This window comes from Oncorhynchus clarkii, chromosome 28 (assembly GCF_045791955.1).
Source record: "Oncorhynchus clarkii lewisi isolate Uvic-CL-2024 chromosome 28, UVic_Ocla_1.0, whole genome shotgun sequence".
In the NCBI taxonomy this organism is placed as follows: domain Eukaryota; kingdom Metazoa; phylum Chordata; class Actinopteri; order Salmoniformes; family Salmonidae; genus Oncorhynchus; species Oncorhynchus clarkii.
The window spans coordinates 3461155-3476035 of record NC_092174.1 but is presented as its reverse complement, the minus strand read 5'-3'; the positions used below and the strand labels follow the sequence as shown (position 1 = coordinate 3476035).

Genomic DNA, 14881 nt, shown 5'->3' with positions numbered 1-14881 from the left:
TGTGTCAAATTAACTACATTGTCTTTTGTTGAATTTATATAAAATGCAAACCTTACTTGGACTAGATGCTAAACATGGCATTATTCCACTATTTGTATCAACCAGTTTCAATGGGGGAATTTGATTTTGAAGGCATACCGCAAATTCCACTATTGTGGGCCAACTGTGAAAATCTCTCCCTCCAGTAGGTGGTGTTTTTGTTGTTTCGCCCACCAAGCATGGAGTTTTATATGGAGGTCAATGAGTGTTGAATTTGGTCAACAACAAAGAATGTATGGCTTATTTGCTACATGAGATTTATTTGATCTAATAGAAGTTTCATATTGCTTAAGTGGTTACAAGTGTACTGCTAAGTAGGACACGTGACATCCTGGCAACATTGAGAACTTTATCGGAGTCGTCTTGAGATGACTATTCATGGCATGAGTCTAGTAGTATAGCATCCTTCGCCCTTGAATACAGGTGGTTGAAATCAATAACCATCATTGAATATTTAAAAAAGGATTACAACAATGAGATGTATCCACCAACAAAGTAAGGATAGGCGGGAGCTAGACAACCCGCCATGTGGTCAACGACTACCATTGTTTGGGCGAAGAGACATGCATCTTGTCAGTATATGTATAATCTTTGGCCCACCCATCCCTGTGAACATAATCACATACCCTAAAGTGTCAGTCTCAAGTGACCAGTTGTCAGCCAAGTGTGTTGGTTTAAAGTTTGCACTATGCCTGCCTGGCTGATGAATCATGGAGCCAGGGTTCCGGTGTAGAAGCACAGTTGACTGCTCCTACAGTTTTGCGTCAGTACTGGCCCAGAAAGACAATTTCCATAGAAGTCAGATTTGAAAATTCCTAATAAGGACAGTCATCACCTTTGTGCACAAAACATTCATTGAATTATTCAAATTGTCACAGAGGCTTATTTCCCAGTTGTTAAATTCTAATAATCAGCCTAATTTCAGTTTGTGACAAAACAAGCTAGTGTAGAGAATCATTGGACCATCTAAACCACTGAAATATACTTTCCATAACCAAAAATATTGTATTTTCAGCTGTTTGAAGCTGTTGTACAAAACAGAAAGAAGCAAAAAATTTAACTTAATGTGAAGCATATAAATAGAGCACAGAACAGAGCTACAGCTTTTTAGACATGCTTTCAATGAGAATGACAGCTCTATAAGTAATTTCTTTGTGAATTTAGTCAGGTGGCCCAGAAAACGTTGCAGATCTAACATTTTATATTCAGCCAATGTTTTTGGATGACATCGTGGCTGCTCCCTGTGCGCACCGAGTTCAAGTGCGCATGTCAAGTTAAGCTGTGTAAACCGGATATAAAAACGGTCCATGAATCGGCATATGCAAACGCGAATAGATTACGTTGAAAATGAAAAGGTCAGGCATAGTCGAGATATTTTTCATATTATAACCTCAGTGGTCTGTATAACCACAAGAGGATGTGTAAAGCCTTGATGTTCTCTAGACACATCACATACTATGAAGAGATTGTTTAAAGGGTCAAATGCATGGCCTACACACCCAGAAAGGAAATACACTGTTACACCTTGATGTAGTAGGCCTACATCAAACACTGGGGAAAATACCTTTAGTTGGTTGAGGTACAAAGCAAGAGCCTTGATTTTCACTCCAGCCATTGACTTCCACCATGACATAGCAACCGATTGAATAATAGTATTTCCCACCAATATGACCTAATATAGGGTATGCAGGGTAGTGCTAAATAAGCATTTCTAGGCTAGCTAGCTAACTTTAGGCCTATAGCTAGACGACAGCCTACACAGGATAAGTAAGGGCTTTGCCTTTAGGTGTCGTTTTTTGTTTTGTTTTGTCAGCTTGACAAAGCTAGCTTGCTGATTTGTGCCAATTTAACTAGTAGCTTAACTAGTAGATTAATTCATTTGTGAACCCTGGGCCCTTGATAAATAAATCAAAAAACAAGCTAGCGGTGGGCCCTGCCATTATAAATCAGTTAGCCTAATCAGCTAGGGTTACGGGAGGTTTTGGCCGGGGTAGGCCGCCATTGTAAAATAAGAACTGGTTCTTAACTGACTTGCCTAATTAAATGAATGTCAAATAAAAATGACAAATCGGCGGTTGTGACATGTTTATTTCCGGACCTGGTCGAGTCCATCTATGCTAAACAGCTGGAAAACAAAGAAACGAGCCAGTTATGTAGCAAGGTACAACTGACATGTCAATTATGTTAAAAAATATCAAATTATCAACTGTTGCTAGCTTTGACAAACAGTTGTTAGCTAGGACTGCAGTTCGTCCAACTGGAAAGCTCGCTGGCGTAACGTTGCTACTTAACGTTCTTGTTTTGGCTGGGGATTTCGCCAGCTGATTTACAAGATAGCGTATTTGATTTACAAGATAGCGTATTTTTGTTAATCATTACCTAGTTACCAACCTAACATTAGCTTGACTGTTGTTTGCAATTCGTTTTGAGAGCGATAACTACTAAGATTAGCTGCGAACGTTGGCTAGCCTAGGTAACGTAGCTAGCTAGCTAAGAGTACGGCTAGCTAGCCACTGACATGTAACCGCAGCAAAGTAAGCGGATGACGCTAGCTAACGTTAGCACTCACATTTAATTTAATTCACGCGTCATAGATAGTTACCTTTGTAGTGCACTCGAAGATTGTTCTGAGAGAGGCCAATGTAACTGAACTTGTCCTTCGGGCTCCAGGATCGAGGAAGCGGGGTTTCAAGTTCGTTTACCGCTGGATAGAGCCGTCTGAGTTGCTGGTTGAGCTCATTTTCCTGCTCGTTCAGAGCCGAGTCTCCGTGAACAACAACCGACATAAGAAACCCACAGCCCGATGACTGTCCCGACATGGCGAACAAACGGGTTTATTTAAGTTAAAGGCGTGTCAGCCACCGATTCAAACAACTTAACTATAAGTCAGACGCCTCCACAAACTGTCAAGTATTTTAAAAGCTAACGCTGTTAGCAAATGCTAGCCACAAAACAAGCTAGCAAACTAAATACGCGTATTGCAAAAATGGCTCAATATCTGACATCCGCTAAACACATAAAACTACCAAATTTAACGAAGAAAACCCATCTCACTAAAGCGTTTTGGAGACGAACTGAAAATATACGACACGATTTATCTCGCAGATATGATTAGAGCTGGTAGACATCGACAAAGTATGGCTAACCTCGATCTTTTGTTTGTTGTCGGTGCTAATCCACACATTTGATTGGTTTAGAGGAGGTCCAGTCACATTTCCTTAAGGACTGGGAAGTACATGCTCAGACACATAACAAACAGCAATGTATCCCTCAATGTTCTACCAGGGGTTCTATCACACAGTTTAGTTCTATCCTCACAATGTTCTCAACAGTTTATTATATTTAGGCCAATTGGTCTGCAGAAACCCCAACTCTATATGAAGTAGTTTTCTCTTGGAAAATGGTCAAGTAGTTCAATTGTAATTTCTTCATCAAATAGGGTAGCTAATGCAATACCAGGAATGAAGGACTGTAGGAAGTGGGGTAAATTGAGGTCTAGTCCTACATTTCCATCACTGTGGAAAATGAAAAAGTTATATAAATGAATAAAGAATTGAACGAAAATCATTCATACATTTAACACTGTGGTCACACAAATGAAATAAAAATCTATATAACAATCACCTAATAATGCAAATCCAAGTTGAACCCAGCTCACCTACCACATTTCTCAAAGACTGTCATCCCCCAGGATGATTAGGCCAACTCTTCCTACACAACAGAGATACTTTCACAATTTGCAGCTCATTTACATTTGGTTTACAGTGAATCTCTTTGAAGCTAGTATTAACTGTGGCTTAATGTAGTCTAACTGTCCTGAGTCTGACTAAATGAAACCTGGATTCAGGGGCGTCATGCACCCATTATTTTAGAGGTGGTACACGAAGTACATGAGGATGGACGGGAGGTGACCCGGGTGACACCCCCACTCTTCCGGATGTAGGAGAATTTCAAACACCTGAAACACCTATTTTTCTGCATAGGTTATCTAAGCATACCTCTTTACCTGTTCAATTGCTCTTTACCTTGCTAGCAGGCATGACAGCTAAGGGACAGATCGAAATGTACTGTTGGGGGGCTGGAAGTTCATAGAATGAACTATAAAATAATGTTTACGACCAAAAATAATAATAGTTGCGACCCTTTGTTTATAAGCATGGATATCGACTTTGCCACTTCAGCATGCTTTTGTGGCACAGTCGATGCCATGCTGGGCTACGGGCCAGAAGTTTGAGGGTTTGCCGACCACCACTGTCCCTCATTACACTTCGATCAGAGCCAGCTGCAGAAAATGATCAGCTAGGGGTAAATCAGATTTTCATCATTTTGATGCCATATTTATAATTATATAAAATATATGCAACACATTTTCTACCAACAGGTTTCTGTGCAAATGCACCACACAACCAACAAACAAAGCATACCGATTTCAGGCACTTCTATATCACAATAAATAGACAATCTCAAGAAACAGAAAATACATCCGACCCTACCTTGTAGAATTGCCCAGTATCGAAGGCTTGGCTTGACAATCTCTGAATGTCATTAAACTTTTTGGTGTTTTGTAGGAGATGTCTCTTTCTATTCATCAATTCGCTGCTTCACAGTTTGAATTGATTGATTGGTTTTATGTGTCAGTAAAAAAAATACATATACAGTGCTTTGCGAAAGTATTCGGCCCCCTTGAACTTTGCGACCTTTTGCCACATTTCAGGCTTCAAACATAAAGATATAAAACTGTATTTTTTTGTGAAGAATCAACAACAAGTGGGACACAATCCTGTAGTGGAACGACATTTATTGGATATTTCAAACTCTTTTAACAAATCAAAAACGGAAAAATTGGGCGTGCAAAATTATTCAGCCCCTTTACTTTCAGTGCAGCAAACTCTCTCCAGAAGTTCAGTGAGGATCTCTGAATGATCCAATGTTGACCTAAATGACTAATGATGATAAATACAATCCACCTGTGTGTAATCAAGTCTCCGTATAAATGCACCTGCACTGTGATAGTCTCAGAGGTCCGTTAAAAGCGCAGAGAGCATCATGAAGAACAAGGAACACACCAGGCAGGTCCGAGATACTGTTGTGAATAAGTTTAAAGCCGGATTTGGATACAAAAAGATTTCCCAAGCTTTAAACATCCCAAGGAGCACTGTGCAAGCGATAATATTGAAATGGAAGGAGTATCAGACCACTGCAAATCTACCAAGACCTGGCCGTCCCTCTAAACTTTCAGCTCATACAAGGAGAAGACTGATCAGAGATGCAGCCAAGAGGCGCATGATCACTCTGGATGAACTGCAGAGATCTACAGCTGAGGTGGGAGACTCTGTCCATAGGACAACAATCAGTCGTATATTGCACAAATCTGGCCTTTATGGAAGAGCTGCAAGAAGAAAGCCATTTCTTAAAGATATCCATAAAAAGTGTCGTTTAAAGTTTGCCACAAGCCACCTGGGAGACACACCAAACATGTGGAAGAAGGTGCTCTGGTCAGATGAAACCAAAATTGAACTTTTTGGCAACAATGCAAAACGTTATGTTTGGCGTAAAAGCAACACAGCTGAACACACCATCCCCACTGTCAAACATGGTGGTAGCAGCATCATGGTTTGGGCCTGCTTTTCTTCAGCAGGGACAGGGAAGATGGTTAAAATTGATGGGAAGATGGATGGAGCCAAATACAGGACCATTCTGGAAGAACACCTGATGGAGTCTGCAAAAGACCTGAGACTGGGACGGAGATTTGTCTTCCAACAAGACAATGATCCAAAACATAAAGCAAAATCTACAATGGAATGGTTCAAAAATAAACATATCCAGGTGTTAGAATGGCCAAGTCAAAGTCCAGACCTGAATCCAATCGAGAATCTGTGGAAAGAACTGAAAACTGCTGTTCACAAATGCTCTCCATCCAACCTCACTGAGCTCGAGCTGTTTTGCAAGGAGGAATGGGAAAAAATGTCAGTCTCTCGATGTGCAAAACTGATAGAGACATACCCCAAGCGACTTACAGCTGTAATCACAGCAAAAGGTGGCGCTACAAAGTATTAACTTAAGGGGGCTGAATAATTTTGCACGCCCAATTTTTCAGTTTTTGATTTGTTAAAAAAGTTTGAAATATCCAATAAATGTCGTTCCACTTCATGATTGTGTCCCACTTGTTGTTGATTCTTCACAAAAAAATACAGTTTTATATCTTTATGTTTGAAGCCTGAAATGTGGCAAAAGGTCGCAAAGTTCAAGGGGGCCAAATACTTTCGCAAGGCACTGTATACACAAAGATGTTTAAGTGACCAGGATTATACAATAAAGTCACTGACTTATTTCCATTGTGATCCCTATTTTTTACATAAATACATACACACAATTACAGAGATAGAAATGAAAAAATGCTCAACCACCAGATGAGTATGAGGGGTGAGTTGATTAAATTCTTACAAGCTTGTTTGGCTGCTGGTGAACCATAATGTGCAGGCATAATCAAAGTGAATGTCTTCAGGGTGTCATGGCGCCGGGGGAGATGGCTGCCGTTTTACGGACTCCTAACCAATTGCGCTATTGTGTGTGTTTTTTCGCGTTATTTGTAACTTATTTGTACATAATGTTTCTGCCACCGTCTCTTATGACCAAAAATACCTTCTGGATATCAGGACAGCAATTACTCACCTCGTACTGGACAAAGATTTTTTCTTTAACGAGTCAGACACGAAGGATTTACTTCAGTCACCCAACAAAGCCTAAATCTCCATCATTCACATAAGAAAGAGACAGAGATATCGGGGACGTAGGTTGGGGTGCCTTGTAAGGATCCGACGGCGAGTGCGTAATCTGCCTCTACCATCAGTCCTATTAGCCAACGTAGAATCATTGGATAAGAAAATAGGTGAGCTACGATCGCCTGAGGTAGAGTAACTCATGATGAGCTGTAGAGCCCACTATTTACCTTGTTATCATCTATATTTTTTTGTTGCTGTCTATTTACCACCACAAACCGATGCTGGCACTAAGACCGCACTCAATGAGCTGAATAAGGCCATAAACAAACAAGAAAATGCTAATCCAGAGGCGGCACTCCTAGTGGCCGGGGACTTTAATGCAGGGGAACTTAAATCTGTTTTACCTCATTTCTACCAACATGTTAAATGTGCAACCAGAGGAAAAACAACTTAGACCACCTTTACTCCACACACAGAGACGCGTACAAAGCTCTCCCTCGCGCTCCATTTGGCAAATCTGACTATCATTCTATCCTCCTGATTCCCGCTTACATGCAAAAACTAAAGCAGGAATTACCAATGACTATGTCAATAAAGAAGTGGTCAGATGACGCAGATGCTAAGCTACAGGACTGTTTTGCTACCACAGACTGGAATATGTTCTGGGATTCTTTCGATGGCATTGAGGAGTACACCACATCAGTCACTGGCTTCATCAATAAGTGCGTTGATGATGTCGTCCCCACAGTGACCATATGTACATGTATATGGCATTATTCCACTATTTGTATCAGTTTGCTTCAGTTTCAAGCGAGACTTTTATTTTGAAGTTGAATCGTAAATTCCACTTGTTGGTAATCTTTATTGTTGATAGTGTCACACAGGTGTGAATGGACTCTCAGGGCTGACATTGTTTCTGATGATTTACTGGACCCCCGGTGCATGATAATTACGTATTCCGGGTGTCCTAAATGCAATTTCTCTGCCAGTTTCAGGCAAGTCTGTGTGCCAAATGTCCCCCTTCCCAAATTAGATGTGAGTACCTGCGACATCGTGATTTGTCCGAAAATCTTATTTATGGTTCCCACAGGGTAGATTGTGCTGGGCGATTAACCAAAATGTCGGTCGTTTTTGAAACTTGTTTAGCGTGCTCAATATGGCATTATTCCACTATTTGTATCAGTTTGCTTCAGTTTCAAGGGGGACTTCTTATTTTGAAGTTGAATCGCAAATTCCACTTGTTGGTAATTGTTATAGTTGCTAGTGTCACAGGTGTGAATGGACTCTCAGGGTTGACATTATTTCTGATGACTTACAGACAGTGCATGATAATTACTTTTCTGGGTGTCCTAAATGCAAGTGTATGGGCCAAATGTCCCCCTTCCCAAATTAGATGTGAGTACCTGTGACATCGTGATTTGTCCGAAAATCTTATTTATGGTTCCCACTTGAGGGTAGATTGTGCTGGGCGATTAACCAAAATGTCGGTTGTTTTTGAAACTACTACTTTAACATTTGTTCTATTTGATTTTTTTCCTGTGAGCTCAACATCATGCAATTTTCTCTACAGGAATTAGATCAAACCTTAACTGTGTGACTCGGAGTTGTAGTTCACAACAGACCAATAGTCGACATACAGTAGTTTAGTGCAGAAAAAATGGTTATGAACTACAATGATCATAATCAATTGCGCGCCTACTTGTCTAATTGTTTATTTTATGCCTGCTTTTTAGGCTAGTGTGAGGCAGACGACAGAAGCCAGAATGCCCAATTGAGAGGGATAGAGCAGTTGCTTCAAGGTATCTACCTGAAATGTATGATCTAAGTGATTTTGATAGTTGCTATTCATAAGTATACCTTCGACATTGAAGTAATTTTGTTAAGGCATGGGCAGCAGTTCTATAGATGACTTGGAATTAAATATTAATAAAAAAACGAATGTAAATATTTTAAAGTCCTGTGAATAAATTATGGTTAAGTGATAAGCATTCACTACCATCATGGGACTTTTTATTAATTGTTCTGTGTTAAAGCGTTCAACCCACATAGGAATTATTTTTCAACATTAATTGCACTATGTGATTTAAAAATATAATCTACCTCAAAAGGAACTATTCGCTCAGCACTAGGGGAAAATGCTTTTTTCTGTTCACCTAATGCTGAATTCCCACACCTCTCGGCATTCTAGTAGATCTGGTTTAAGCAATATGGTAGTTGTAATTGCTGCTGTCTGATTGGCCAGAGGGAATTTCTGTCTTACTACTTACCCCTATCCAATTGTTTCAGATCTAAAGCAGTGCCTACTGGTAAGAGCTAGTGGTTGAATTGATTACAAGGAGTCTTGTTTCATTCATGCCATCGCTTCCATCCACCCACAGGTCATGGAAAGAACCCTAAAGATGCTGCATCCTTATGAGCCACTCATCCCATCCCAGCTGCCTGCGGGGGCCCTGATAATCGGATGTTTGTGCCTGTATGCTGTTCGCTCTGCGATCCTGGAGTGGGCCCATTCCTCCAGGCTTGCCTGCCACCCGGGCTCCCGTCAGACCGTGACCTTCGTGCGACAACGCTTTTGGTGGCCTATGATGGTTCCAGATGTTGCCGAGTTTGTCTCCGCCTGCATGGTCTGTGCTCAGATTAAGACTCCTCAAAAAGCCCCGGCTGGTCTTCTGCAACCACTGCCTGTCCCTCACCATCCCTGGTCCCACATATCCCTGGATTTTGTCAAGGGTCTACCCCCGTCTGAGGGCAACACTACCATCCTGACTGTGGTCGACCGGCTTTACAAGGCCACTCACTTCATTCCTCACCCCAAACTTCCGGATCAAATGGACTGCCTGTGGATAGGGGCTTCAGTTCTCACCCTGGTTCTGGAAGGCGTTCTGCGCCCTCATTGGTTCGTCGGCCAGCCTGTCCTCTGGGTTTCACCCCCAGTCCAATGGCCAGTCGGAGTGAGCCAAACAGGATCTTGAGACTACTCTGCGCTGCCTGGTCTCCGCCAATCCCAACTCCTGGAGCCAGCAGCTGGTGTGGGTCAAGTACGCCCGCAACGCTCTTCTCCATTTGAGTGTTCCCTGGGGTATCAGCCCCCGCTCTTCCCGAGCAGGAGGAAGAGGTCGACGTACCTTCTGCCCAGATGTTTGTCTGCCGCTGTCGTCGTACCTGGAGGAGAACCCGGTCGGCCCTCCTCAAGACCACCTCCAGGTATCGACGACAAGAGGATTGCCGTCGAACCCCGAATCCCCGGTATCATCTCGGAAAGAAGATATGGCTATCCAACCGGGATCCACCCCTCCATGTGGAATCCCGCAAACTCTCCCCCCGGTTTATCGGCCCATTTCCCATCTTCAAGATTATTAGCCCCTCTGCTGTTCGTCTTCTGTTGCCCTGTACCCTTCGTATACATCACACCTTTCATGTGTCCAGAGTCAAAGCTATGTCTCACAGCCCTTTGTCTCCTGTTTCCAGTCCCACCCCTCTCCCCCCATCTCATCAATGGCCAACCGGCTTACACGGTGAGGTGTCTCCTGAAGGTTCGACCTTGGGGCAGGGGGTTCCAGTACTTAGTTGACTGGGTTATGCCCTGGAGCAGACCAGGGACATCCTGGACCCAGGCCTCATCGCAGATTTTCAAAGCCGACACCCAGGTCAACCAGGTATGCGCCCAGTTAGGACGCCAGGTGTCGCCCATCTTCCCCATTATCCTGTGTATTTATACCTGTGTTCTCTGTTTGTCCATTGCCAGTTCGTCTTGTTTGTCAAGTCAACCAGCATTTTTGTTATCAGCTCTTGCGTTTCCCAGTCTCTCTTTTTCTCACCCTCCTGATTTTGACCCTTGCTTGTCCTGACTCTGAGCCTGCCTGCCTGACCACTCTGCCTAGCCCTGACCCTACCTGCCGACCTGTACCTTTGGCACACCTCTGGTTTACTGACCCCTGCCTGCCTTGCCCTAACTTTTGCCTGCCCCTGTTGGGATATTAAACCATTGTCAATTCGATGTGTCTGCATCTGGGTCTTACCTTGATTCCTGATACTCCACACCGCCCTTTCCCCCTGGACAAAAAGAACACCTACGTGAGAATGATTTTCATTGACTACAGCTCAACGTTCAACACCATAGTGCCCTCAAAGCTCATCACTAAGCTAAAGACCCTGGGACTAAACACCCCCCTCTGCAACTGGATCCTGGACTTCATGACGGGCCGGCCCCAGGTGGTAAGGGTAGGTAACAATACATCTGCCATGTTGATCCTCAACACGGGGGACGCTCAGGGGTGTGTGATCACCCTCCTGTACTCCCTGTTCACCCATGACTGCATGCCCAGGCACGACTCCAAACCCATCATTAAGTTTGTAGACAACACAACAGTGGTAGGACTGATCATCGACAAAGATGAGACAGCCTATAGGGAAGAGGTCAGAGACCTGGACGTGTGGTGACAGGATAAAAACCTCTCCCTCAATGTGATCAAGACAAAGGAGATGATTGTGGACTACATGAAAAGAGGACCGAGCACACCCCATTCAGTTTGAGAGCTTCCAGTTCCTTGGTGTCCACATCACCAAACTTTCATGGTCCAAACAAACAAAGACAGTAGTGAAGAGGGCATGACAAAGCCTATTCCCCATCTGGAGACTGAAAAGATTTGGCATGGGTCCTCAGATCCTCAAAAGTTAAACAGTTGCACCAATCGAGAGCATCCTGATTGGTTGCATCACTGCCTGGGATGGCAACTGCTCTGCCTCTGACCGCAAGGCACTACAGAGGGTAGTGTGCATGGCCCAGTACCACACTGGGGCCAGCTTCCTGCCATCCACAACTTCTATACCAGGCGGTGTCAGAGGAAGGCCCTAAGAATTGTCAAAGACTCCAGCCACCCTAGTCATAGACTGTTCTCTCTGCTACCGCATGGCAAGCGATACCGAAGCACCAAGTCTAGGTCCAAAAGGCTTCTTAACAGCTTCTACCCCCGCCATAAGACTCCTGAACAGCTAATCAAATGGCCACCCAGACTATTTTCATTGCCCCTTCGTCCTCCTTACGCAGCTGCTACTCTGTTTGTTATCTATGCATTGTCACTTTAACTACACATACATATTACCTCAACTAACCTGTGTGTAACGGGTGTCGTCGTCTGAAGAGGAAGAATCGGACCAAAGCGCAGAGTGGTAAGTGTTCATGACTTTTATTGATCTGAACACTGGAACAAAATAACAAAGACAATAAACTAAACCAAAACAGTCCTGTCAGGTGCAGAAAACACTAAACAGAAAATAACTACCCACAAAGCAGAGGTGGGGAAAAGCTACCTAAGTATGGTTCCCAATCAGAGACAACGATAGTCAGCTGTCCCTGATTGAGAACCATACCCGGCCAAAACAAAGAAATACATAACATAGAAAAAGGAACATAGAATGCCCACCCAAGGGGGAGCACGTGATGCCGCGGAGCTGAGCAGACGTTGACAAACCAAGCTCTTCAAAGTTATTCTATTTTTACCTAAATAACAACGCTGAAACAATATTCGAACATCGGCTGATAAATTGTCAAGTACTTACCTTCCCAAAGAGCCATGGACCTCCGACCGAGAGGCAAGAAGGACGACCAAAACGTTGTTGATTCCCAAGATAACGATAACGCTACAGCTAGCAAGATTAGCATTAGCCCTCATAACTCAGACGACAGTTCCAGACTGTTGCTCTCAGCAGCCTCTTGCGAGCCTGTCGACATGCTGGCTACTCTCCTCCGGGAAATTCAGGATGGTAACAGAGGTCTTTCTCTGAAAATTGATAAGAAATCGGCTGAACTCCATTCACGACCTGAAATCCTCCATAAATGATCTCCTTTTGAGAACGACTGAGACATAGTTGCGCATTAGCACAGTTGAAGATACCATCGCTAGACATGACCAGGTCTTGATACAACTGCAAAAGGACAATGCCTTCCTCAAAAACAAGGTAGATCAGATGGAGAACCAGAGTAGACGTAGTAATATCCGTGTGGTGGGATTGAAAGAGGACAGCGAGGGCCGTGACCCGGTCCGTTTCTTCACTCAATGGATCCCGGAGGTCCTAGGCATAATCAATTTCACTAAGCCGCTGGAAATCGAACGCGCCCACAGAACATCAGTGCCGAAACCCCGGCCAGATGAGGACATCACCATCGATGGAAAGAGGGTCAGCCTTTTCCCAGATATGAGCACGGATCTCGCCAGACGTCGCAAGCAGTTCAGACCTGCCGCCAAAGCACTGAAGGAGAAGAACATCACCGGTGTGGGAGTAAATGAGACACATAGATAACACATAGATGTATAGGACAGCTGGACACACTAAAAACAGAGGAGACACAGTCTGCTGATCCTAGATAAGAACACACATACAAAAGAACGCATTAAGCTAAGTGCAGGGCCAAAGCATAGGCCTATAGAATAGAGGAATGTATAGTATTTTTAGTACAGCTGGACACACTAAAAACAGAGGAGACACATAGTCTGCTGATCCTAGATAAGAACACACATACAAAAGAACGCATTAAGCTAAGTGCAGGGCCAAAGCATAGGCCTATAGAATAGAGGAATGTATATTATGTTTAGGACAAAGCAAGGGTCTTGCCACCATTATAATCTGACGGAAAGCAGATATGGGCGTTATTGGGTGTGAACAAGCAGGAAGCCTGAACTAAAAAGATAATGGTAGGCAGAAGAATTAGGGGAAGTATGTTTATCTGCATATGGGTTGGACCCATATGCTATATGTGTATAAATACAGGAGCCGGGGCTCTGGGAAGCGGTGTGTGTTCCGCATACCACTCCGGCTTGCTATACTTTGTATTAAAAGCCTATTTGATTTCACAAGTTCTTGTAAGCGTTATATTTGAACCGATTTTCCACGACACCGGCTACCTCATGGGTGGATGAAAGTTCAGTACAAAGGCCGAAGCCATCTCTTCAACACACCGGGAGAAGTGCACACTTTTCTCAAAGAACTGAGCAACGTCTGAGCCAGGACGGTCTCTCTGGGGGATAAAATTCAGTTTGTTTCTTTTCTCTTATCCGGATTGAACTGCTGGTATCTCCCGGTCACTATAATTGATTTGTACATTTTCAACTAACCGTATCTTCCCGGGGTGAGTTCTATTACATTTACAGGAGAGTATATTTTGGTTTAGTCCATATCTACTGGGCGAAGCAATAAGTGGGCTTAGGCCCACTGCTTTCCCCCTCATTTATGTTAATCTTTCGAAAAGAGACTCAAGCATCCCTTACCGTGGGCAGTAAATATTCAGCCATAAATATCTATTCACAACATTTGTTTTCAATTTAGAGAGCTCGCAGGTTTTAGTTTACGTCAGGTTTTAGCTAGTAAGAGCCAGATGGAAAGCGAGCAGCAGAGTATCTCTACAAGTGTATTCATGTTTGATTGTTAGGATTGTTGTTTTAGTCTGACAATGGGTGGGTGGGATTATTTATTTATTTTTCTTCCTTTTTTCTATGTTTATTGTTTCCTTCCTAAAGAGACACACAGGTCACTTTTGTGCTCAAACCAAAGTTGAAACATTTCCTAATTATCTGCATATGATAGATTTCTATTCAGTTACATATTTGAAACCCAACCTATGCTTAATCCACTAAAATATGTCACATTCAACGTAAAAGGTCTTAACAGCCCGATTAAAAGGAAAAGAGTCTATACATACCTTAAGAAATTAAAGGCTGACATTGTGTTTTTACAAGAAACACATCTTACAGCCAGTGAACACAAGAAATTGAAGAGGGAATGGGTAGGAGAAGTTTTTGCGTCCTCTTTTAACTCCAAAGCAAGAGGAACTGCAATTTTGATAAGTAGACACATCCCCTTCTGCGTCAACAACACCATCGCTGATCCCTCTGGCAGGTTTGTTTTGGTGCAGGGGCATATGTTTTCAGAGTCTTGGACCCTATTGAATATTTATGCTCCTAACTTCGATGACCATATGTTTATTCAGAATGTCTTCCTTCAGGTTGCTCAAGCACCACCAGGATGGCTACTGGTTGGAGGATATTTAATTTTTTGCTTAGATACAGTTCTTGATAGGTCTTCTGATAAACCCTCACTTCTTACCAAAGCCGGCAAGCTCACCA

The 14881-nt window shown here is 43.1% G+C and overlaps 1 protein-coding gene across 2 annotated transcripts in view; it reads right to left on the bottom strand.

Annotated features, from left to right (window-relative positions):
• LOC139386660 (RAN binding protein 9) overlaps positions 1–14881 on the bottom strand; it is a 371620-nt gene that overhangs the window by 21116 nt on the left and 335623 nt on the right. The window contains exon 1 of one of the 2 annotated variants that reach the window (XM_071132430.1): positions 2642–3229. The exons of the other annotated variant lie outside the window; for it this stretch is intronic. Coding sequence (XP_070988531.1) covers positions 2642–2858 — 217 coding nt within the window. The 5' untranslated portion in view covers positions 2859–3229. Of the gene's footprint in view, positions 1–2641; positions 3230–14881 lie in introns of those variants that run through there. 2 annotated transcript variants of the gene reach the window in all.